The following is a 27,942-nucleotide window of genomic DNA, read 5'->3' as shown; positions in this document are numbered from 1 at the left end:
ACCTCTCTCACTCTCTCTACCTCTCACTACCTCTCACTCTCTCTCTACCACTCACTCCCTCTCTCTACCTCTCACTCTCTCTCTACTTCACTCTCTCTCTACCTCTCACTCTCTCTCTACCTCTCACTCTCTCTCTACCTCTCACTCTCTCACTCTCTCTACCTCTCTCACTCTCTCTACCTCTCACTACCTCTCACTCTCTCTCTACCTCTCACTCTCTCTCTACCTCTCACTCTCTCACTCTCTCTACCTCTCTCACTCTCTCTACCTCTCACTACCTCTCACTCTCTCTCTACCTCTCACTCTCTCTCTACCACTCTCTCTCTCTATCACTCTCTCTCTGCCTCTACCACTCACTCTCGTCACCACTCTCTCTCTACCACTCTCTCTCTCTACCACTCTCTCTCTACCACTCACTCCCTCTCTGCCTCTCTCTCTGCCACTCTCTCTCTCTGCCACTCTCTCTCTGCCTCTCTACCACTCACTCTCTCTCTCTACTACTCACTCTCTCTCTCTCTACCTCTCTCTCTCTACCTCTCACTCTCTCTACCTCTCAATCTCCCTCTACCTCTCAATCTCCCTCTACCTCTCTACCACTCACTCTCTCTCCCTCTCACTCTCTCTACCACTCACTCTCTCTCCCTCTCACTCTCTCTACCTCTCACTCTCTCTCTACCTCTCACTCTCTCTCTACCTCTCACTCTCCCTCTCTACCAGTCACTCTCTTTCTACCAACAGACACCAATTACCCCCTCGGTGAGCTTCTTGTCTTTGAAATCGAGAGTTTAACATGTTTTTGAATGATTTTTCAAGGTGCCCACCCACATCCATTGTATGACCTAAACGGTGGTAGAGCAATTATCAGACTTTCTCAAAAGTGCTAGTTTTGTCAACGTTTTGATCTGAACCATTGTATATGATCATAAGTAACCTTAAAACAGGGCTAAACATGATTTTCCCTTTACTACTCCTTTAACTGTTTGAATACATTTTTTTCTGGAATTTTACCTAAATATGGGAAGTTGGAAATCGGTCTAAAATGACTGAGTACTGAGGAGTCTAGGTTGTTTTTCTTCAGGAGGGGTTTTACCAGGGCAGTTTTAAGAGCTGATAGGAAAAGACCTGTACTGAGGGAGCAGGTAACGATGGCTAAAGTCCTCAGACAGAGTTAAAATAGTCTTAAAACATGTGGTGGGAATAGGATCAAGAGGGCATGTAGATGACTTGTGACACCACTCTGCTCAGCGTTTCTGTGTTAACCGGTGCAAACAAGCTCCTCCCACTGCTCACTGGAGGAGGGTCATCAAGCAAAACATTTGGTCTTGCCTAGGTGATATACGTAAACTTTATTTATATAGTGCTATATTATACATCCTAATGTCATTTATCTTATCTCTAAAATATGCTACAAATTGCTCACATTTGGAAGTAGAGAACATGTTGACAGGTGTGCAGGGGGCGGGGTTTATGAGGCTGTCAACTGTTGAAAAAAGCACCCTGGGATTGTTATGATTTTTAGAGATCAATTTTGCGAGATGACCTCTCCCAGCATTTCCTATAGCCTTGTTAAAGGCATAGAGATGTTCTTGAAGGATATCATGGTGAACCTGCAGCTTTGTCTTCCTCCATGTGCGCTCATCTTTCCTACAGGTTCTCAGGTTGATTCATCCCCTAATTTCTCCATGGAGCTTTTTGTTTGGCCGTGATCTTTTTCAATTTCATAGGAGCTACAGAGTCTAGGGCAGCATTAAAATTGGTCACTAGGTAATTTACATGTGGAAGCCCCACTTCAGGGGTTGTTACACTATTTGTGTTCATCATTATTACAAAGTTATCGGCTGCTGCAGTTCAGAAGGCGTTTCATGTGTGCTAGTCTCAACTTTGCGTATCAGTGCTGTAAAAAAAATACAAAAGTGGTCAGAAACGGCAAGGTCACTGATGGAAGATCTCAGAGTCTTACGACTGTGGTATCACAAGGTCAAGGGTGTGGCCTCGGTTGTGAGTGGGTCAAGTGGGGAGTTTGTTTTGATAATCCCATCAATAAAGCAATAAGCTTAGTTTACTCTGCAAATGTTGCAGTTATTCTTTAAGTATCCTCTTTCTCTCTCCAGGCCTTTTCTTTCCCGTTGTCAAAATAATGTCAGTCAGCTTTCTCTTTGTCCGACCAGTCAGGCGTGTTCAGGCATGAGAAAGATGAACGTGATGGAACCTGATTATGAGATGCTGTCATACCAACACAAGTGTTCAAGCTATTCTATACAGCCCTGCTATGTGTTGTTCAATGTGGACGTAAGACACTCTGTGTGTGTCTGTTCAAGACAAGGTTACGTCACTTTAGGGGAAAAAATAAAGGGACGTGTTTGCTAAACAAGTGAAAGCGCGCGCGCGCACACACGCACACACACACACATACGCACACACACACGCACACACATCATACTGAGTGACATGGTGAAAGTGCTGGAATGCCGTTTGCTCAGACCACGCCCTGGGGAGAGGTGGAAGAGGCTATGTCAACGACACTCTGGAGCAACACAGGTCAACCCAGCCAAACTATACTCCACTACTACTACACCAGACTACACTCTACTACTACCATTACACCTACTACACCTACTACTACTACTACACCATATTACACTCTACTACTACCATTACACCTACTACTAATACTACTACACCAGACTACACTCTACTACTACCATTACACCTACTACACCTACTACTACTACTAAACCAGACTACACTCTACTACTACCATTACACCTACTACACCTACTACTACTACTACTACACCAGATTACACTCTACTACAACTACTACTACTACACCTGTTACTACTACTACTACTACTACTACTACACTTGACTACACTCTACTACTACGACAACTACTACACATACTACTACTACTACTCAGTGTTGGGAAAGTTCCTTTTTAAAATGAACTAGTTCAAAGTTCAGTTCACAATTTTCAAAACAAACTAGTTCAAGTTCAAGTTCAAAATGTCAAATTATGAACTAAGTTCATTCCCAAAATATGAAATAGTTCAGTTCTTTTTTTGCCGGTCAGGCAGGAGGCTTTGTCGGTCTGTCTGTCGTGAGATTTTTCTACCCTAGTCTACACACCTGGGGTCTCATTTATCATTGTGGATACACCCCATTTCATTTAAACCTGATTTTTGGACTTGCTTTTCTCCGCAAATAATGCATCAACAATATTTCCCATTGAGTTTTGGCATGATACATCACATTATTTGCAGAGAAAAGCAAGTACAAAAATCAGGTGTAAATGAAAAAGGGTGTATGCACAATGATAAATGAGGCCCCTGGGTGGAATTTGTTGAGAACAGATGACTTCACCTGTGCTGCTGACGGGAGCTCAGGCCAGAGAGGTGATCAGCTCATGGCTGATGCTTTGTGGATAACACCCCAGAACAGTAGAGCTTGAGGGAGAAAACTGAGGAGAGGTCACATGTTCTGAACATGACCCACAGCTGGTACATCAAAGGCCTGAGGGTCTTTAAATGGTGTTCTGGGTCTGGCAGGAGCCAGGTCTCCTGGTCTTGTTATTTTAATGTGCTGCTCTGATCCCATTATGTTTTTTGAAATATAACCACCTCTTATTAATCCATTAGGCTATACAATGCATACACCAGAATTGCTACAGCCCATTACAGAATAATAGACATTACGGCTGGAAATATGTCAGTAGATAGTGAAACAAGAGATACAGCAAAGGCACCCTGTATATGCAACATTTATTTATACTGCCTGAACCTTTGTGCATCAGCAGTTCAAAAACACAACAAATTACAAAACACAGGCGAGAACTGTAATGAAGGCTGAGGATCTGAGCAACTCACTTAAATATTCGCACTTTGCCCCGTCAGTTGGATGCCATCCATGGGACCGTTTTATGGACTAGCTAGTCGCGCTTTGCGCGACACAACAAGGCAAGGGGCAGGTTGGCGCTTGTTGATGATGTAATGAATCGGGTTGCAAATTTGGAAACGTACCCCCCTTAGAATTGTCGGTGCTCTGAGCTCATTTTCACCGGTGACGCCCAGAAAGTTGCATAAATTGCAAATCAGGCAACACAAGAAGTTTCACAATATTGTGTGGACATTACTGGACAAAACATAATAAAAAGAACGCAATTATTAGCCGTTCGTTCGGTCGTTCACTAGCTTCAGGATGAACTCGTTCAGTTACAAGGAACTAACCCTAAAAGAGAGGCTCGTTACGTTACGGTTCTCCTGTGAAACGAACGAACGCACGAACATCGTTATTTTGAACGTGTTCGTGCACAACACTGCTACTACTACTACTCTACTACTACACCAGACTACACTCTACTACTACTACTACTACACCTACTACTACACTCTACTACTACTACTACTACTACTACTACTACTACTACTACAACACTCTACTACTACTACACCAGACTACACTCTACTACTACTACTACACCAGACTACACTGTACTACTACTACTACTACTACTATTACACCTACTACTACTACTACTACTACACCAGACTACACTCTACTACTACTACTACACCAGACTACACTCTACTACTACTACACCAGACTACACTGTACTACTACTACTACTACACCAGACTACACTCTACTACTACTACACCAGACTACACTGTACTACTACTACTACTACTACTATTACACCTACTACTACTACTACTACTACACCAGACTACACTCTACTACTACTACTACACCAGACTACACTCTACTACTACTACACCAGACTACACTCTACTACTACTACACCAGACTACACTCTACTACTACTACTACTACACTCTACTACTTCTACTACTACACCAGACTACACTCTACTACTACTACTACACCTACTACTACTACACCAGACTACACTCTACTACTACTATTACACATACTACTACTACTACTACTACACCAGACTACACTATACTACTACTACTACACCTACACCTACTACTACTACTACTACAACTACACCAGACTACACTACACTATACTACTACTACTACTACTACTACTACATCTACTACTACTACTACAACAACAACACTCTACTACTACTACACCAGACTACACTCTACTACTACTACTACACCAGACTACACGCTACTACTACACCAGACTACACTCTACTACTACTACTACACCAGACTACACTCTACTACTACTACTACTACACCAGACAACACTCTACTACTACTACACCAGACTACACTCTACTACTACTACACCAGACTACACTCTACTACTACTACACCAGACTACACTCTACTATTATTGTGTCAAACCCCCTGGTTCCAGTCTTGGAATATTAGCTAGGCTACTTTCATTTACAATGACATTACCTTACAAACACAAATAGCTTAACCTATACAGTAGGCCCACATAAACACAATAGCCTAAAACCATGTTTATTTACAATGTATTTTCTTTCATTGACAGCATGCCAAGAGTTAGGGTGAGGAAAACGACGCACGGTCTCTTTAGCCCTGAGACCATCAGGCAGGCAGCTCAGGAGGTCGTTGAAGGCTATATATTATTATGATATTATGTCTAATACATTAAAGTAAAGAGAATTACATGCCCCCAAAAGACAGATAGGACACACTTTGCAGCAGTGCGACTTTTGCCCCTCTCCTATGAGACTTTTGTCATTACAGAGAACATTACAGTTGATAATAGTGAAGGACATGTGCTAGTTGTGTGTCATAAAATGTGGAATCTCTATCTCTATTAATTTCAGAGTAAATAAAATCAAACCAAAAAATGAGACTTTTGACCCGGCTCTCCCCTACTACTACTACTACTACAACACTCTACTACTACTACAACACTCTACTACTACTACTACTATGACTACTATTACTACCACTACTACTACTACTACTACTACTTCTACTACTACTACTACAACACTCTACTACTACTACAACACTCTACTACTACTACTACTACTACTACAACACTCTACTACTACTACAACACTCTACTACTACTACTACTACTACTATGACTACTATTACTACCACTACTACTACTACTACTACAACACTCTACTACTACTACTACTACTACTACTACACTCTACTACTACTACTACACTCTACTACTACTACACTCTACTACTACTACTACACCAGGCTACACTCTACTACTACTACACCAGGCTACACTATACTTCTACTACACCAGACTACACTCTACTACTACTACACCAGACTACACTCTACTATTACTACAGACTACACTCTACTATTACTACTACACCAGACTACACTCTACTACTACACCAGACTACACTCTACTACTACTACTACTACTACTACTACACCAGACTACTCTACTACACCAGACTAGACTATACTACTACACCAGACTACACTCTACTACTACTACTACTACTACACCAGACTACTCTACTACACCAGACTACACTACTACACCAGACTACACTCTACTACTACTACTACTACACCAGACAACACTCTACTACTACTACACCAGACTACACTCTACTACTACTACACCAGACTACACTCTACTACTACTACACCAGACTACACTCTACTATTATTGTGTCAAACCCCCTGGTTCCAGTCTTGGAATATTAGCTAGGCTACTTTCATTTACAATGACATTACCTTACAAACACAAATAGCTTAACCTATACAGTAGGCCCACATAAACACAATAGCCTAAAACCATGTTTATTTACAATGTATTTTCTTTCATTGACAGCATGCCAAGAGTTAGGGTGAGGAAAACGACGCACGGTCTCTTTAGCCCTGAGACCATCAGGCAGGCAGCTCAGGAGGTCGTTGAAGGCTATATATTATTATGATATTATGTCTAATACATTAAAGTAAAGAGAATTACATGCCCCCAAAAGACAGATAGGACACACTTTGCAGCAGTGCGACTTTTGCCCCTCTCCTATGAGACTTTTGTCATTACAGAGAACATTATAGTTGATAATAGTGAAGGACATGTGCTAGTTGTGTGTCATAAAATGTGGAATCTCTATCTCTATTAATTTCAGAGTAAATAAAATCAAACCAAAAAATGAGACTTTTGACCCGGCTCTCCCCTACTACTACTACTACTACTACTACTACTACTACTACAACACTCTACTACTACTACAACACTCTACTACTACTACTACTACTACTACTACAACACTCTACTACTACTACAACACTCTACTACTACTACTACTACTACTATGACTACTATTACTACCACTACTACTACTACTACTACAACACTCTACTACTACTACTACTACTACTACTACACTCTACTACTACTACTACACTCTACTACTACTACACTCTACTACTACTACTACACCAGGCTACACTCTACTACTACTACACCAGGCTACACTATACTTCTACTACACCAGACTACACTCTACTACTACTACACCAGACTACACTCTACTATTACTACAGACTACACTCTACTATTACTACTACACCAGACTACACTCTACTACTACACCAGACTACACTCTACTACTACTACTACTACTACTACTACACCAGACTACTCTACTACACCAGACTACACTATACTACTACACCAGACTACACTCTACTACTACTACTACTACTACACCAGACTACTCTACTACACCAGACTACACTACTACACCAGACTACACTCTACTACTACTACTACTACTACTACTCCAGACTACACTCTACTACTACTACACCAGACTACACTCTACTACTACTACTACACCACTACTACTACTACTACTCCTACTACTCCAGACTACACTCTACTACTACTACACCAGACTACACTCTACTACTACTACTACACCACTACTACTACTACTACTACTACTACACCAGACTACACTCTACTACTACTACTACTATTACACATACTACTACTACTACTACACCAGACTACACTATACTACTACTACACCTACACCTACTACTACTACAACTACACCAGACTACACTACACTATACTACTACTACTACTACTACTACTACTACATCTACTACTACTACTACAACAACAACACTCTACTACTACTACACCAGACTACACTCTACTACTACTACTACACCAGACTACACTCTACTACTACTACTACTACACCAGACAACACTCTACTACTACTACACCAGACTACACTCTACTATTATTGTGTCAAACCCCCTGGTTCCAGTCTTGGAATATTAGCTAGGCTACTTTCATTTACAATGACATTACCTTACAAACACAAATAGCTTAACCTATACAGTAGGCCCACATAAACACAATAGCCTAAAACCATGTTTATTTACAATGTATTTTCTTTCATTGACAGCATGCCAAGAGTTAGGGTGAGGAAAACGACGCACGGTCTCTTTAGCCCTGAGACCATCAGGCAGGCAGCTCAGGAGGTCGTTGAAGGCTATATATTATTATGATATTATGTCTAATAATACATTTGTTTAAAGTAAAGAGAATTACATGCCCCCAAAAGACAGATAGGACACACTTTGCAGCAGTGCGACTTTTGCCCCTCTCCTATGAGACTTTTGTCATTACAGAGAACATTACAGTTGATAATAGTGAAGGACATGTGCTAGTTGTGTGTCATAAAATGTGGAATCTCTATCTCTATTAATTTCAGAGTAAATAAAATCAAACCAAAAAATGAGACTTTTGACCCGGCTCTCCCCTACTACTACTACTACTACTACTACAACAACACTCTACTACTACTACAACACTCTACTACTACTACAACACTCTACTACTACTACTACTACGACTACTATTACTACCACTACTACTACTACAACACTCTACTACTACTACTACTACTACTCTCTACTACTACACTCTACTACTACTACTACACCAGGCTACACTCTACTACTACTACACCAGGCTACACTATACTTCTACTACACCAGACTACACTCTACTACTACTACACCAGACTACACTCTACTATTACTACAGACTACACTCTACTATTACTACTACACCAGACTACACTCTACTACTACACCAGACTACACTCTACTACTACTACTACTACACCAGACTACTCTACTACACCAGACTACACTATACTACTACACCAGACTACACTCTACTACTACTACTACTACTACTACTACTACTACACCAGACTACTCTACTACACCAGACTACACTAGACTACACTCTACTACTACTACTACTACTACTACTACTCCAGACTACACTCTACTACTACTACACCAGACTACACTCTACTACTACCACTACTACTACCACCACCACCACTACTACTACTACTACTACTCCTACTACACCAGACTACACTCTACTACTACTACACCAGACTACACTCTACTACTACTACACCAGACTACACTCTACTACTACCACTACTACTACCACCACCACCACTACTACTACTACTACTACTCCTACTACACCAGACTACACTCTACTACTACTACACCAGACTACACTATACTACTACTACACCAGAGTACACTCTACTCTAGACTACACTCTACTACTACTACTACTACTACACTAGACTAGACACTACTACTACTACTGCACCAGACTACACTCTACTACTACTACTACACCACTACATTCTACTACTACTACACTACTACACCAGACTACACTCTACTACTACTACACTACTACACTAGACTACACTCTACTACTACTACACCAGACCACACTCTACTACTACTACTACTACTACACCAGACCACACTCTACTACTACTACTACTACTACACCAGACCACACTCTACTACTACTACTACTACTACACCAGACCACACTCTACTACTACTACTACTACTACTACTACTACTACACCAGACCACACTCTACTACTACTACTACTACTACTACTACTACACCAGACCACACTACTACTACTACTACTACTACTACTCAAGACTGCACTCTACTACTGCTTCCACTTAGGCACTCTATAGGTTTCAGGTTCTCAGTCTGGAACAGATTTTATCACCTCATAATTGCTTTACCACTGACATCTTCACCCCTAGCCCACTGACAGACACACCCTTGTACAGACACGTGCTCCCTCACACACCCTCGCTCTCCGACACCCTTCAGAGCTCATTCATAAACAGATGATATCATAGAGGATAGCAGCAGACATAGTTAGCAACCGCCGCATGACACGAGCCAAACCCTCCCACCTGACATCTGTTCTCCCTGTGTGTGAGTGTGTGTGTGTGTGCGTGTGTGTGAAAGAGAGAGAATGTGAGAGAGAATGAACGCAAGTGTGTTCCCTCCCGATCATCTCTCTCTAGTATCAATTTGTAATCTCTCATTAGTATCACCTGATCATCTCACTAGTATCACCTGATCATCTCACTAGCATCACCTGATCATCTCACTAGTATCACCTGATCATCTCACTAGTTGATCAAGACATACCAGACCAAGGCAGTACAGGAGTGGGTCGACCGTAAGCTACAGCGACCGTGATGTTCAACAGACCGCAGTGACCAGAATACCACAGTGAGAGACTGACCTTAGAGACAGTCTCACAGGGTCACTGTGGTCTACTGGTTTCAATGTTACAGACAGTCTCACAGGGTCACTGTGGTCTACTGGTTTCAATGTTACAGACAGTCTCACAGGGTCACTGTGGTCTACTGGTTTCAATGTTAAGCTACTGGCAGTATTGCAGTACTCATTATATCCACATAAAAATATTTCTGCCCCCACGAGATCTTCCATCACATACACACTCACTAACTCATGTACTCTCTCTCACACACACACACACACACACACACACACACACACACACACACACACACACACACACACACACAGCCTACCTGTGAGCTGCACCTTGGCCTCGTAATTCCCGCTGATGACTGAATCTGTGCTCGGGGTTTTGCAGATGTAGGTGGCGCTGTCCGATGACCTCACTTCCTGTATCCTCAGTTCCACTGCTCCGTCCTCCAGACGCACCACTCTAATGTCGTTGTTGGCAACCCGGTCGCTTAGAGACCTGTCCGAGTAGCGGCGGTCGAAGGTGGATATGACCTGGATGGGACCCGCCCCCCCCGCCTGCATGTCCCAATCAAAGTCCTGCTCCCGCGGTCCCTCGTAGTCTGTGACATCACAGCGTAGCGACACAGGCTGGCCCACCACCCGGACCAGGGGCACTGGAGACACAGAGACCACCCTGGCACGACACACACCTGGAGAACACACACACACACACACACACACTGATTAGAAACATAAAAACACCTACAGAGACCACCCTTGCACGACACACACTTGGAGAACACACACACACACTCGCACTGTGAGTAGAAACATGAACACACCTGGAGAGAACACACACACACACACACACACAGTGATTAGAAACATGACACACACCTAGAGAGAACACACACACACGTACACACAGTGATTAGAAATATGACACACACCTAGAGAGAACACACACACACACACACACACACACAGTGATTAGAAATATGACATGGGGAAGTTTGTGAATTCCTGGAATTTTGCAACCTTAACGTGACACACACACACACACACACACACACACACACACAGTGATTAGAAACATGACACACCTTGAGAGAGAACACACACACACACACGCACAGTGATTAGAAACATGACACACAGAGAGAGAACACACACACACACACGCAGTGATTAGAAACACGAACACAGACAAAAGGTGCGTGTCAGACACTCATCCGTCCTCTTAGATGCCTGTCAGGTTTGTGTGGCTCAATGCTCTACAATGGCTCCTCTGCTTAACTGAGCAGACAGTACCAGAGCAGCCAGTACCAGAGCAGCCCGGTACACAGGCAGTACCAGAGCAGCCCGGTACACAGACAGTACCAGAGCAGCCCGGTACACAGACAGTACCAGAGCAGCCCGGTACACAGACAGTACCAGAGCAGACAGTACCAGAGCAGGCAGTACCAGAGCAGACAGTACCAGAGCAGCCCGGTAAACAGACAGTACCAGGGAAGCCAGTACCAGAGCAGGCAGTACCAGAGCAGCCCGGTACACAGGCAGGGTCTGGGGGGAGGGGCGGCGGGGGACAGGCGGAGAGACGGAGCAGCTCCACCCCCCTCTCTCTCTGACAGAGACGCTGCACAGAGCAACACACACACACCTCACATGGACCTGTTTGGACAAGCAGAGGAGCAGGAGACACAATGCTCCCACACACACACACACACACGCACGCACGCACACACACACACGCACACCGAGAGCAAAAGAGAGAGAGAAGTCTTGCCTGAACACACACAGGCAAGCATCCATGCACGCATACAAATGCACACACACACACACACACACACACACGCGTGCACACACAGAGCTAGAGAGAGAGAAGGCTTGCCTGAACAAACGCACGCACACACACACGCACGCTGAGAGAGCGAGAGAGAAGGCTTGCCTGAACAAACGCACGCACACACACGCACGCTGAGAGAGCGAGAGAGAAGGCTTGCCTGAACACACACAAACACACACGCACGCTGAGAGAGCGAGAGAGAAGGCTTGCCTGAACACACGCACACACACACACACACACACACACGCTGAAAGAGCTAGAGAGAGAGAGAGAAGGCTTGCTGGTACAAGCACTGGCCAACGTGCTGAAACTCAGATGATCAGCTTCTTATGCCATAAACCACACCCACATCCAGTATCAACAACACACACCCACACCATCAACTTCCTGCTGGCAAGAACAGAGTGTTGCTGGGGTACCAGAACCGTCCAAATGCTCAGAACCACCTCCAGCCCCTCTCAGCACTCTCCTGCCTGTCAAACTATCTGGACCAGGATTCTATTAACACTTCAAATAACTACTGAACACATAATTCTTCCCTCCCAGAGCCGATGGGGGACAGTAAAACAAGTGGACGATGTACAGACGGACTAAATAGAGACGTAAACGTTGGTACCAACTCCCTCACATTCCAGGCAGACGTTCTGGAGATGTTTGTTTGATTGGTTCTTCTTACTATAGTGACTGAGCGATGGGAACGAAGCTCTCTCACACTAACCAAACACACTGGGCTGTAGGATCATGGAGACATTTGGTCAAAATGGAACTATTCTGATGTACTGATGAAAGCAGGACTAGAGGTATCTAACTGAGTGGGCAATCATCCGTGGGCTGTTGGATGGAGCAGGCACACCAACACAGCGTCAGTAAGACGGTTTATTTCAAGGGAAGAAGGCGTGAGTGGCTCTGTCCCTCTCTCTCTCTCACCCTCTCTGTTTCTCTCCCTCTCTCTGTCCCTCTCTCTCCCTCGTCTCTCCCCCTCCCTCTCTCTGTCTGTCTCCCTCTCTCTGCCCCACTCTCTCCCATCCTCTCTCTGTTTCTCTCCCTCTCTCTCACCCTCTCCCTCGTCTCTCCCCCTCCCTCTCCCTGTCTCTCACCCTCTCTGTTTCTCTCCCTCTCTCTCACCCTCTCTCTGTCCCTCTCTCTCCCTCGTCTCCCCCTCCCTCTCTCTGTCTCTCTCCCTCCCTCTCTCTGTCTCTCTCCCTCCCTCTCCTTGTCTCTCCCTCCCTCTCTCTGTCTCTCTCCCTCTCTCTCTCTCTCTCCCTCCCTCTCTCTCTCTCTCTGCCTCTCTCTGTCCCACTCTCTCCCTCCCTCTCTCTGTTTCTCACCCTCTCTCTGTCCCACTCTCTCCCTCTCTCTCTCTGTCTCTCTCCCTCTCTCGCACACAAACTCTGAGGACTCTCATCTACCACTGCACTAATGTAACCACAGTGCGCTCTCTCTCTCTCTCCTCTTCCTCTCTCCATCTCTAAATGACGCACATAGATATGCTGGGAAACACATACACCCCCAATCTCTCCCCTCCCACACCAGTGCTGCTCTGAAGTGGGCATGTCAGGTCCAGGTCCTCTGCTGGCAGTGGCTGTATCGCCCATCTGTTGCCGTCTATTCCCTGGACCAACATCACATCCTGTGATCATAACCTCTCACAGGGCTTTTCATTTTTACAAATGATTTTGCATTTTTATAAATGCTCTTGGGCCTGTTAGTCGTCGTTAGTCTGCTGATGGTCCAGGTCTACACAACTACAACTTTGATCTTTAAGGAGAGGGAGCGGGTTTGACCAGACCTGAGAGCCCAGGAGGTAAACCCTGAAAAGTTCACACACAGGCTAACTCCACACACTGCATACACACACAGCCTAACTCCACACACTGCATACACACTGCATACACACACAGCCTAACTCCACACACTGCATACACACACAGCCGAACTCCACACACTGCATACACACTGCATACACACACAGCCTAACTCCACACACTGCATACACACACAGCCAAACTCCACACACTGCATACACACACAGCCTAACTCCACACACTGCATACACACTGCATACACACACAGCCTAACTCCACACACTGCATACACACTGCATACACACACAGCCTAACTCCACACACTGCATACACACTGCATACACACACAGCCTAACTACACACACTGCATACACACACAGCCTAACTCCACACACTGCATACACACACAGCCGAACTCCACACACTGCATACACACACAGCCTAACTCCACACACTGCATACACACACAGCCTAACTCCACACACTGCATACACACACAGCCGAACTCCACACACTGCATACACACACAGGCTAACTCCACACACTGCATACACACACAGCCGAACTCCACACACTGCATACACACACAGCCTAACTCCACACACTGCATACACACACAGGCTAACTCCACACACTGCATACACACACAGCCTAACTCCACACACTGCATACACACACAGCCGAACTCCACACACTGCATACACACACAGCCTAACTCCACACACTGCATACACACACAGGCTAACTCCACACACTGCATACACACACAGCCTAACTTCACACACTGCATACACACACAGCCCAACTCCACACACTACATACACACAGCCCAACTCCACACACACAGCCTAACTCCACACACACGCACGCACGCCGACGCCCCACTTCAGATCACCTGCGGAAAGGTATAGGCTAACCAAACGAGGAAGTTACAGCTTGGGGGCATTTGCTAAACTTGTCTAGAAATCGACGTGAACATTCACTGTCAACCGTATGTAGACTATGAGAATAAATCAGGCTTCTCAATGAACCTTTGGGGTTAAGTCTGTTCTAAACGGAGAATCCCAGATCAGATTCCTAAGCTACTCCATGTGCTACAAACCGACCTAAACACGTAGGCTATCTTAGACCGCTCCAAACAGCCGTGTGGTAAAGCCAGACGAGGCTAGTTTAGGACACACACTCACCAATCGATAAGAATATAAGTAGAATAGCGCAGCCGGGATTGTCCATTTTGCCGACGCGCGTCTTGCTACCTTCCCTTTCCTTTGTCATCCGAATCGGACACTGGTTGAAACCCGCGGTGCAGAAGAACCAGCAGAATCCGCGCGCTAACGTCAACCGGAGACGAGGGTTAGGCTGGATCCCCGTTAAATGAACGCGGTGCGAGTGACAGTCCGGTGGGAACGACCGCGAGCATGATTCATACTGAATGTCGTGTCGTGGTTTTTGGAACTGGACCGGGGGGGGGAGGAGGAGGAGGAGGGACCGGGCCCCGGGGGAGGAGGAGGAGGAGGAGGAGGAGGGACCGGGCCCCGGGGGAGGAGGAGGAGGAGGAGGAGGAGGGACCGGGCCCCGGGGGAGGAGTAAAGAAACACGGCGCGGCGGCTGGAAGTTGTTCGGGGGAAGGAGGAGGAGGGGTGGTTTGGTTACGGTGACCACGGCGGCATTTCCACAGGTAGCAGGTCGTGGATTACAGTTTGTAGCTTCCATGTGTAGACTGGCCCTTCTGTTTCGGCGTGCATGATTAGAACCCCAGTCTGCCGCTTGGGAGGCGGACATGCTGACAGTTGCGCCAATAGGGACGTCCCCCTTGGATGAACTGTCAGTGCCAGGGCCGGCCCTAGGATTCTGGTGGCCCTAAGCAAGATTTTTTTGGGTGGCCCCCCAAAACAGTCCCAGCGCAAACACCAAACTAAACTCATGCACGTACCCACATAGAGATGGACAAGTGAATTAACAACAAAGCTCTTGCTTTATTTGGAAAGAATATAAAAAAGATACTCAAACAATTAACAATTGAAATATTCAAACAGATAAATAATCAACATATTTAAATCACAATTAGTGCTAAATATTGTATATCGGGTGTCGCCGTGGAAACTCAACACTTTACAAGACTCAGTCCCGTGAATCTCGCCGTGAGACGAGTGAAATAATTTTAACTGAACACAACTTCTAGGTAGCAAAGGTCTTCAAGTCGGTCCTCTGACAGGGTAAAAGCTGCCAATCGTCCCTCTGTGTAATTCGAGACGTCCCCTATGCACCTGTGACTTTGCGCTTTTGTGCCAAGTCTCGTTTTAAAGTGATGATGAGTTCTCTGTGGACCACACCATCATTCTCCACGAGGGGAGGTACAGCTAAAGTACCTATAAGACAGATTCAACGGGAGATTTGAAGAGTCAAGTTGGGGAAGGAGGGAGGGGGAGGGGCCAGAGGTGGATTGCATTCAACTGCATGTGGCTTATTATAAAATCATTCTGTTATGAGATCTTTTCGTTTTATTGCAGATTTAATAAGAACACCAGTTTTTGGATAGGGGATACATGACATAATGTAACAATATGTAAAAAAATAATAATAATAAAATATATCCTATATATATACAGTATATAGCCTATATTTTCCTCCTGTGATGTGGCCCCCCCCTAGTGGTTGTGGCTAAGCGACCGCTTATATTGCTGAAAGCAGCGGCCGGTCCTGGTCAGCGCTGCTTTGAGGAGTGAGTTTCACCAGCTACTCCATGTTTCACTCAGTTACACATGGACATTACATAAGGTTCGTGTTGCTTCCCCAGCCCCACACACACGAAACATGAGGCCCACACATTCAGACAGACCTGATCCCACAGGCAGGCCCACACATTCAGACAGACCTGATCCCACAGGCAGGGGATGGATGGAGGAGGTGGGGGATTCTCAGTCAATGCAATTTTGTTAAAATACCCTCAGTCAGTTGATATTGTGACTGAGCACACACAAGCACACTGTGCAGACAAAGTTGAATATTACATCCTACCCCCCCCCCCCCCCCCCCTTACACACACACACCTCACACATATAGACCGTGTCAGTGACCCCCCTGTTTTTTTTGGGGGGGGAGTTCCACCACATTATAGCACCCCATTGTTAGTTCCCATAGACTTAAAAAAAAATCCTTAGCCTATATTTCAAGAATTGAGTCATGAACCCAGATAATTATGGGGTGGGGGGAGGCTATGGTACAAGACTGTACATAATTAGTCTGTTGTAAGGCCGGATTCATAGTCGACGCAAACTACATAAGCGCAAGCAACGATAGCTTCGAAAGGCCACGCAAGATCTCGTTGCGTCCTTGCGTGTGTCATGCCGAAATTTGTCTATCGCTAAACCTGGAGTTACCAAAACGAGATTATAGCTGAATCCCAATCTGAGTGCGCAAACCACCCTTGCGGCCCCTCGCACTTGCGGCCTGAGGTCTGAGCACTTAATTGACGTCAGCTGGAAGGGCCAGAGGGTGCAGGGCCGTGAATTAAATGGGACAGCACTTCCAGCGGCGTGCCAACGATTCCCAAGCTAGTTTAGCTCAATGCCCCTCCCACTTCGTTTTCATTGGCTGCCGCGTCCCTCCCCCCCTGCTCTGACGCTCCCCTCAGCTCTTCGCTCGGCTCTGCAAATTGACCGATTGACGTTTTAATTTAATAATAATTAAAAAATTATGTTGGGTGGGATATGTTTGCAGCATGTGGATTTCAAGATAAATGTTGTGCTATCTGCAAATGTCATCATTTATGTGTGATGCACTCGGATCATGACTCGGATGCACTCAAGCACTGTGTCACATGAGACGCGGTGGGCTGTGGGTATTTTCTGCTCCTAAATCCACGAAATTGCGGACTTTCGGTAAGTGTGGTTAAAGTGCGCAAAATGGCGGCAGTGGCGCACTTGTGGACCTAGCAATTCCGTTTTGGGACTACCCTGAGCCCTTGTGGACTTAGCGGGAATGCGCATGTAAGGCCACAAGGCCGCGAGTGCTCTGCACGAAGTGCACGATTTGGGATTCAGCTGTTGATTGCTGCCGGATGAAAAATGCGGCCGCCATCTTGGTCCGGTACGGAGCTCCACAAGTAAACTAGTGATGGGTTGGTCGCGAACGATACGGCTCTATGTGCCGGCTCTTTTAAGTGAACGATGATAAATACATAGTTGTTAGCTGATAGATACAACTAAAACTGTTGGATGCTGCTGTTTTGCACTTTGTAATTTTTTATTTTATTTATTTATTATGTATGTCATTTGACTGTTATGGATAGTTCAAAGACAACATTTTTTGTTACTATTTATCTTCTAGAGTTATCTCTTGATGCAGGGTTACTTTTACTGACTGAAACTGCTGAGGAGAGTGGTTGTCACATGACAGCGGTACCGGATCAATATGGCGGCCGTATTTTGCACCGCTCAATCCATTATAGCTGAATCCCAATCTGAGTGCGCAAACCGCACTTGCGGCCCCTCGCACTTGTGGCCTGAGGCCTGAGCACTTAATTGACGTCAGCTGGAAGGGCCAGAGGGTGCAGGGCCGTGAATTAAATGGGACAGCACTTCCAGTTTCGCTCAATGCCCCTCCCACTTCGTTTTCATTGGCTGCCGCGTTCCTCCGACGCAGAGGCTGCTCTGACGCTCCCTTCAGCTCTGCAAATTGACCGATTGACGTCTGTTTTCATTTATTTTGGCATTGCACTCATACAAAAAAACTATGGAAGGATCTAAGTAGATTTATTATTGATAATATTGACCCTGATTTCACTCTATGTCTAGAGAATGTTTTGTTTGGTTTCATTAAAGATATTGGCAGTAAAACCAAAGAATATTATATTATTAACCTAATAGTTCTTTTAGCAAAATTTCACATTCACAAATCCAAATTTACTAACTCTAAACCCCTGTTCAAAATTCTAGAAAATGAAACCAAACAATACATAAAGACTATTTTTTCCTCCAATAATAAGAAGGCTACGAAGACAGTGAGTTTGTGCACCTCTTTGATTTGTTTGTGTGAAAGGCTTGATATATGTACCCTGGCTCTTGTATTATTTTTAAATTTGTTTTATTTCATTCTTTGTATTGATTGATTGTTGTTAATTTGTATTGTTTTGTACTGTACATTTTGTACTATTTTGTACCTTGATTAATAAAGATTTATTAAAAAAATAAAAAGAAGAAAAAAGATTGACGTCTGTTTTAATTTAATAATAATTTAAAAATTAGGTTGGGGGGGATATGTTTGCAGCATGTGGATTTCAAGATAAATGTTGTGTTATCTGCAAATGTCATCATTTATGTGTGATGCACTCGGATCATGACTCGGATGCACTCAAGCACTGTGTCACATGAGACGCGATGGGCTGTGGGTATTTTCTGCTCCTAAGTCCGTGAAATTGCGGACTTTCGGTAAGTGCGGTTAAAGTGCGCAAAATGGCGGCGTGGCGCACTTGTGGACCTAGCAATTCCGTTTTGGAACTACCCTGAGCCCTTGTGGACTTAGCGGGAACGCGCATGTAAGACCACAAGGCCGCGAGTGCTCTGCACTTTCGCCTAAGTGCGCGATTTGGGATTCAGCTTTTGAGTCATCTCGTGTTCATATCTATGCACTTGTGGACCTAGCAATTCCGTTTTGGGACTACCCTGAGCCCTTGTGGACTTAGCGGGAACGCGCATGTAAGGCCACAAGGCCGCGAGTGCTCTGCACTTTCGCCTAAGTGCACGATTTGGGATTCAGCTTATAAATGACAACCTCTTATACCAGGAAGTAGCCTGGTTGGAGAACGGAGAACGGAGCTGACGACAGATCCACCGACTGCCGCGATGGGCTTACTCTAGACTCAGACAGCGAGTGACTAGGGCCACAGTGGTCGCTCTGGTTGCGTGCATCACATCGCCAGCTCCCCGGCAGCCAAGAGCTGCAGACGCCGGGGGGGCGGGTCATTCATGTGTCACTCACATTATTGAAGATGTATTCTACTGCCATTCTGAGGTAACCTGCTCTGCTATTGGTTGCTGCTTCGGCGATGTCGCTGCTAATTTGCATAAAGTTGAACTCTGCCCAACTTCAAATCTACGCTCAGATCGCTGGTATCACGTCGCTCGCTGCCGCCGAGGTGTCCGTCGCCCTATGTCTCCAGCTTCCATTGAGAATGAATGGCAGCCGGCCGCTCTCGTCGACCAAGTCGCTCGCTGTGTGAGTGCACAGTAAGTGATACTCTTTCCTTCACTTCGGGAATAATAGAATTGACACTGTTGTTTATTAATCTGCGACTGAACTGAAACTTTGTGCTGCGAACTGGTGGGGGGGGGGGGGGGGGGGGGGGTAACGTGGAATGGATTTGGACTGAACTGAAACTGAATTGAATTGAAATGTATTGCATGGTGCACTCCAATACACATGAATTGCATAATTTCATTGAGATACTTGTCTATTGTGTTGTAAGGTGAATATTATTGATCTTCACATTGGGTAAATGAGACATGTAGCCTAAGTGTTTATGAGAGGAGTTAAGTCTCTGACACATGCTTCCTTTGTAAGTTTGACTACCTCCTGTGACTAGAGACACTACAATATTGTCAGGCAAGACCTGACTGCACTACTAACGCCAACTGCTGCACAACTGCCCCAATCCCTTCTGCCATGTCCCTCTGGGCCTCTAGGGTCCCCGTCTGGGCCTCCAGCACAGCGTCTGAGAGGAAGCCCAGACGGTTTCCCTCAGGGACCGTGGAGGTTGTGGCGCTGGAGGTGGAGGCTGCAACCGGCGGGGGCACGACCGTCAGGTCAAGGACTACTGCAGACTCCCCCTCCTCTGAGTCCCACCCCACGTCAGAGTCTGGAGAAACAATTTCAGTCATTTTCTTTGAGTTTGTCTGTAAACTTTATTATGCATTAAACATTTCATTGTGTAGCCATATTCATTTGATATGTTTTTCTATTGGCAGCCAAATAAATGCTTAAGTGTGATTTACCGGGTGATTTAGATGAGAGTCTTAATTTCCCAGAAAATTTCCCAGAGGGGAAAATGTTTAATGTGGTCTAACATTATGAAGTGATCATCTGTGTTATCGTTCCCTGTTTTTGGTCCTAAATCAATCATAGCCTACCACTGAATGTATTGTAGGCTAGTACAAATATCTTCCGAAGATGATTTTTTTCCTCGCGTGGACCTCACCAACAAGCACATGCACCTCCGTCTCCGAAAAGTTTCTCTTCTTTACGCCTTTTTCCATAAATGTAATTGTCTTGCCTTTGCTCCACGCTATATTATGTCGGTTCCTTCCGGGGAACCACGTTGTGCACTGTCATAGTTTTGACCATATGTGGTTGAATTTGGGCGTGGAGAGGGCGGAACACGAGGTGTGTGCACGTCCGCTCTCTTCTACGACACCGTGGGGTCTATGGTGGGATTTATCATTGAGAAATCGGCGCAGCAGCATGTACGCCATGTTTGATGGATCCGAAAAGCGTGTAAATATTCTCGTTGTACGCGGCAGTCCGCTCTTTTCTCGTTTTCGGCGTACGCCATCTTTTACACCTGAATTTACATGCTCTTTGATAAATTAGGCCCCTGGCAATCCGGCTTGTTTACATGATCCGGACGTGAAGTATGTAGCAACATTCTGTGGAGTGCAGTAATAGTTGCATCGACACTGCTGGAAAGCCATAAGAAGAAGTGATTGAATACATTTTCCGCATGTTTGTTGTATTCTATGTTCCTTTGCCTCATTTAGTACCAGCTGCAACAATCTCCAAATCCGTTCTCTCCGTTAGCAGGGCTAACATTGCACTCAGTAGCTTGTGCTTATTAGCTAGGTTTGGTAAAAGCTTGTGCAAAGAAGGGGTTCTTTTGGGGGAATTATTGGATATGCCAGCTAACGTTAGTTCCCAAGCTTGTTTGATAACTATTCGATGCAGTCTGCCAGGCTAGTGCCTGTCGCCGTCATGAATGAGACGGGCCCAGTATATAGACGGCCCCAGCTTATGTTAGCTTTTAACTTCAAACTAGAAAGTACATTTCCTGGAGAAAATGTGAGGTGGGCTAGCTGCTGCAGCTGTATATAACAGCTACTGCTAGAACTACTATGGACCGGGCAATCTCCATGCACCCCCTGGCGAAGACCGTGCGTCTCTAGCCCACTCGGGCTCAATTGTGGGGTCCGTGGCGTGGACAGTGGCGTGGTGACGAGACTCCGCCCCCTCAGGTCAGAGCTGGTCGGGGACAGTGTACCCCTCTCCAGGCCACCTACTGTAGTTGCTTAAAAATGAAAGTATTTGCCAAAGCCTGGGTTCGCTTAAAAAGATGTTCAGTCAGGTTTATTAAGAAACAATACGGTTGCAAACGGACTTCAATAGTAAAAACACAGAGTGATTCTATCAGAGAAGTGAAAGTCAGATCGCCAAAACTGCTCCTTATATTGCTTCAAACCAACGAGGTAGTATAGGTGTCATTTGATTGGCTGAGTCGGATATCACCCAGTGGGCGGGGGATGAAAACTCACTTTGAATATACTTTGAATATAGACAAAGGTCTGAGTCAGGGCAGGAAGGACAAGGTGTGGCCTTTCTGACTTGAACAAAGAAGGGATGAAGAGCGAGGCAGAGGAGTCTGTTTACAATTACAACAGGGAGGGTTGGGTGTTTATAATTATAAAGGGAGATTGAAACCTAGGGGTTTTCAGGGGACTTGATGAATAGAAAAGATATGAATCTGAATAGTCTTGAGACTGTGTTAAATTCCATGACACTACCCGCCCGCACCGGTGAACACCATGTGTCTCTAGCCCACTCAAGGGCTGAGTTGTGGGGCCCGTGGCGTGGTGGTGAAACTCCGCCCCCCTTAGGTCAGAGCCAGTCGGGGACAGTGTACCCCTCTCCGGGCCACCTACCTGACTCCATCGGTGAAGACCGTGTGTCTCTAGCCCACTCATGGTCTGAGTTGTGGGGCCCGTGGCATGAATAGTGGCATGCTGGTTAGGCTACGCCCCCTTGGGTCACAGCTAGTCGGGGACAGTACAGTGACCTCCGGGCAATTTCCATGCATCCACCATTGAAGACTGTGTGTCTCTAGCCCACTCAGGGGCTGAAAAGTGGGTTCTGTGGCGTGAATAGTGGCGTGGTGGCGAGGCTCCGCCCCTTTTGGTCATAGCCAGTCAGGGACGGTGTACTCCTCTCCGGGCTAACCACCAGCCCCCACCAGTGAAGATCATGTGTCTCTATTCCACTTTGGCTGAGTTCTGTGCTACCACATTAGTTATAAAAGGGTGCCTGTACCTTTAAGAGGCTGCAAATGCACACAAATTCCAAAAAAGCAACAGCTGCCAGCAGTCTAATCCCAACTGACACTCTGATCCTAGACATGGTCCGCTTCAGACAGTCCTATCGCGAAAACTATAAATGTAACAGCTTATATATTGACACCATAGGGATCCTGAGAACCTGCAGAACATTTCTATGTATAATATGTCTGTATAGCTTAAACACTGTAGGCATGGCGACAAGTTAGAAAAAGGGTCAAAATGCAAAATTAGCAGCTCAAAAGTTAGTGCGGCACCATATGTTTCAATGGGGAGCGCAGTTGCCGAACAAATCGTCATACCTCAAAAACGGTAAGTCACACAGCTTAGATACTTACATTGTACGAATCAGCACAGTTGTGTGAACATTTCGATATATAATATGTGTATGAGCTGTTAAAACTGTAGGAATAGCAACAAGTTAGAAAAAGGGTAAAAATGCAAAATTAACAGCTCAAAAGTTAGAGTGCGGTGCCATAAGTTTCAATGAGGAGCGCAGTTGCCGAACAAATTGTCATACAGCGAAAACTGTAAGTCACACAGCTTAGATACTTAGGCCCTGTCCACACGAGCCCGTGTACTTTTGCAACTGTGTATTTGTCTTCGCGGTTGCACTGTTCGTCCACATGCAACCGCGCTTTCGGGCCCCTGAAACCGTGTTTGTTTGAAACCGGTCCAGGGTGAAGTTTTTGGACAATTCCGGTTTCAGCGGTTGCGTGTGGATATGATAACCGCAGTCTTTTATTGCTCGTCTCCATTGTTTGACGTCAGAGCGACGGTAAACACAGGTAAACACGGAGGTAAACAGTAGCTGTGTTCGAAACGGTTCGAAATCGTTCACTCACTCCCTATTCCCTATGTAGTGTTCCCCATATAGTGAACTACATAGGGAATGATCAAACGGTTTTCGGACACTACATGGAACGTCATTCCGTCGGATATTCATGGACGCAAGCATCGCGCGTAATGTAAACAAACCGAGCACTGATGGCACTGGCAGCAGGTTGAAATGTACTCAGGTAGTATTCAGTTTTGAATGTTGAATCCCAAATAAATGGCTGAAATTCTAATGATGTGCAAGTGTGGTTTTGTATGGTGCTGTCTGCTAATAGCAAGCTGTAAAGTTGCACAATAAGACCGTGATAGCTAGTTGGCTCACAACAGCAGCTTCCATTACATTAATGGTAGCTGTCGGTGGTTTAAGCAGTTAGCCAACATTACAATGATGATTCCTGTAGCTATTTTGATGCTGCGTTGGTTCGACTTCTGTTTCTCAGGCATAAACGGAGGCAAACTCAAACTCACATTAGCAGCAAAACATCTACAGGAATCATCGTAACGTTAACTAACTGCCTTTGCCACCGATAGCTACCGTCTTCTTTGCGTTGTATGTTTGTATCTGTCCAAACAAAAGATTCTGCCCTGCGAGTCAGAATAAAGATAGACGGGGAACGCACTCAAAGGAATGTCTTGTGTATTTTTATTGGCACAAAACGTTTTCGGCCATCCGGCCTTCTTCAGTGTGCATATAACAATGGTTTGGTTTGTGGATCTTAAATAAGCTGGTGTCCCTGCGAGTCGCCATTGTTGTTTGTGTTTTCGTATTTTCCACCTTTCTGCACTCCTGTTCCAGTATTGACTCTGGCTTCTGATTGGTTAAAATGGCCTTTCCGTTTGAAGTTACATCGCCACCTACTGCTTTGGCATGTACTGTATATTACATCACTTGGTAGCGGATTTTGCGGTTTCGTGTGGAAGATATACTTTTTTATCACGCCACTCGGGACGAAGATTTTTGTGAAACCGGAGACCGAAAAACTTTGGTTGCAAAAGTACACGGGCTCGTGTGGACAAGGCCTTACATTGTACGAATCAGCACAGTCGTGTGAACATTTTGATATATAATATGTGTGTGAGCTGTTAAAACTAGGAGTGCCAGATGCCAGGTGAGTTTCTTGTCTTTGACATGTTTTTTGAATGATTTTTCAAGGTGCCCACCCACATCCATTGTATGACCAAAACGGTGGTAGAGCAATTATCAGACTTTCTCAAAAGTGCTAGTTTTGTCAACGTTTTGATCTGAACCATTGTATATGATCATAAGTAACCTTAAAACAGGGCTAAACATGTATTTTCCCTTTACTACTCCTTTAACGTTCTTAGATCAAGAATGAATGAAAAACGTCACTCACTCAGTAGCCTGCGACCATCCGTCGACAGTGAACACATATCCATGGTAACGACACCGTTTGAGGATTGTGGGTAGTGTAGTATTTTTCAATGCTACCGCGAATAAAACGTGATTTTCTTAAAACAAGGTTGATATCACGTGGACTTTTGGCTTCTATCATAAGGATTTCTGGTCACGATTCGTCTGATTAGTTATTAGCTGGGTTCATGACTAAATTATCTAACTATATTTTTTAAAAAGCCTATTGGGAAATTAACATGCGCTGCTAATGTGGTGGAACCTCACTGACACGCTCTATTGGGACCAATCGGCATGAGGTTCCAGTATCAAAACAATGTTTGAAGATCAGCTAGTCTTTTTTTCTGAATATTGCTCTTATTCAATCCTGTCATCAATAAAGTTTATGGCAAAAATGGCAGGAGTATCTATCACACACGTGCCGGCACTCACACACATGCACGCACACACACACACACACACACACACAGACACACACACACACACACACACACACGCACACACACACACACACGCACACACACACACACACACACTGTATGGGTTTTAGTGCCATTCCTAAAATCAATGGATCTACTCAGTACCCAACAAACTGATTTACCCGCCCCTGGTAGCTGGTTTCATCATCATCTTCAATCAAACCCATGATTGCAGTGTCATCAGCAAATTGAATAGTAACAGGGTCAAACTTCTACATTCAGAGGGTGAATAAAACTGGGGATTAAGCGCCCTCTTGTGGAGCCACAGTTTTAGTTATGGGAGTGGTATAAGTAGGAGAAGACTACGCCCGTCTACTCCGACCCACTGTGATCGGTCAGACAGGACTCTACCCATCTGAAGATGTTATATTTACTCTTAGCTGTTGTAGTCTCTCCATCATCATATGAAGATGTTATATTTACTCCTAACTGCTGTAGTCTTTCCATCATGATATGAAAATGTTATATTTACTCCTAACTGCTGTAGTCTTTCCATCATGATATGGGGTCTGATATTAATGGTATTAAATGTTGACAAAAATCACCAAACAGAACACAAGCATATCGTTTGGGCCGATCAAGATGACATTAATATGATGCAGCATAATAGAGAGCATCCTCCGTGCTTCTCCCATTCCTATGCAGATCATAAGGGGTCAAAGGTCATGCTGTACGTTCCTAAGGACACGGGTTAAAACAACCCTCTCCTGGCTCCTCATTACCACTAATGTTAAAGCAACTGGTCCATAATCATTTAAAATAGAGGGTTTGGATATTTTTGGTACTGGCACTATGGGCAAAGTTTTCCATGCCATGGGTATATAGTGTGTATCAAGTAACATTTGAAAGAGCCGTCCAAACACAGGGCGAAGTTGTTACCTACACTCCCTCAGAAACTCTGGTCCTGTCCGGACCAACTACCTTTCTGGGACTGATCTTTCTAAAGGTTCTAAGAACCACCTCAGCTGTTATGACCAGGAGCCACAGTCAAGTTGTTGCCTAAGTTAGGTTCAGTGGAGAAATCTGCTTTATCAAACTTATAGCATAGAATGTATTTTAATCATTAGCTAAGGTCAAATCTTCACCATTGCAATTAACATGTCTCCTCTCCTCCCCCGTCACTGTGTTCACACCCTGCCATGTCTGCCTTATGTCATTACCCTGCATCTTCCACTCTGGCTTCAGTTTGGATTCATGCTCGCAATCATTCATTATTTGCCTGATTTCCTCCCTTTCTATAGCTCTACAAAAATGAGGTGATTTCTGTGAATACAAGAGCTTCGGTGTGTTAAGGTGCCTGCACACGGCCCCAACCAACGCCAACCAACGCCAACCAACTCCCGACACTCAACCTTCTAAAGTTGGCAGTTGTTATTAGAATGCTGGAAGTTTAAAATTCAGCTGCAAAATCCATCCAACCAATGCTAACATTCACCAACAAACATGGCACACCGATCCAGCGTGGTGTTGGTTGGGTTACAGACCTGCAAACTCTGGAGTAGTGAAAAAGGGGATGACATACAAAACTAAAACCCTCTAGATTCACTGAAACTACCATGGTTAACATAAAAAAGGTGACTGTAGCCAAAATGGGACATGTTTGCAGGTCTGGGGTTAGTGTGCAGACACCTTCAGTGCCACCCAGCACAGTCATTCTCTGCAAGCGTGCTCAAGAGTCAGAGGGGCACAATGAAAACCACAACAGGAAGAGACACCAGGGGGCTCATCGCTCTGCA

At 45.1% G+C, this 27,942-nt stretch overlaps 1 protein-coding gene across 1 annotated transcript in view; it reads right to left on the bottom strand.

Annotated features, from left to right (window-relative positions):
- ptgfrnb (prostaglandin F2 receptor inhibitor b) overlaps positions 1–27,418 on the bottom strand; it is a gene marked incomplete at both ends in the record, with an annotated part of 71,866 nt that extends 44,448 nt beyond the window's left edge. The window contains 2 exons of the mRNA XM_084453585.1: positions 10,892–11,260; positions 27,367–27,418. Of these exons, the coding sequence (XP_084309711.1) occupies positions 10,892–11,260; positions 27,367–27,418 (421 nt within the window). The remainder of the gene's footprint in view (positions 1–10,891; positions 11,261–27,366) is intronic.
- Between the last annotated feature and the right edge of the window lie 524 nt (positions 27,419–27,942).

This window comes from Borostomias antarcticus, assembly GCF_949987555.1.
Source record: "Borostomias antarcticus genome assembly, chromosome: 19".
Taxonomy (NCBI): domain Eukaryota; kingdom Metazoa; phylum Chordata; class Actinopteri; order Stomiiformes; family Stomiidae; genus Borostomias; species Borostomias antarcticus.
This window is presented reverse-complemented; position numbering and strand designations above follow the sequence as displayed.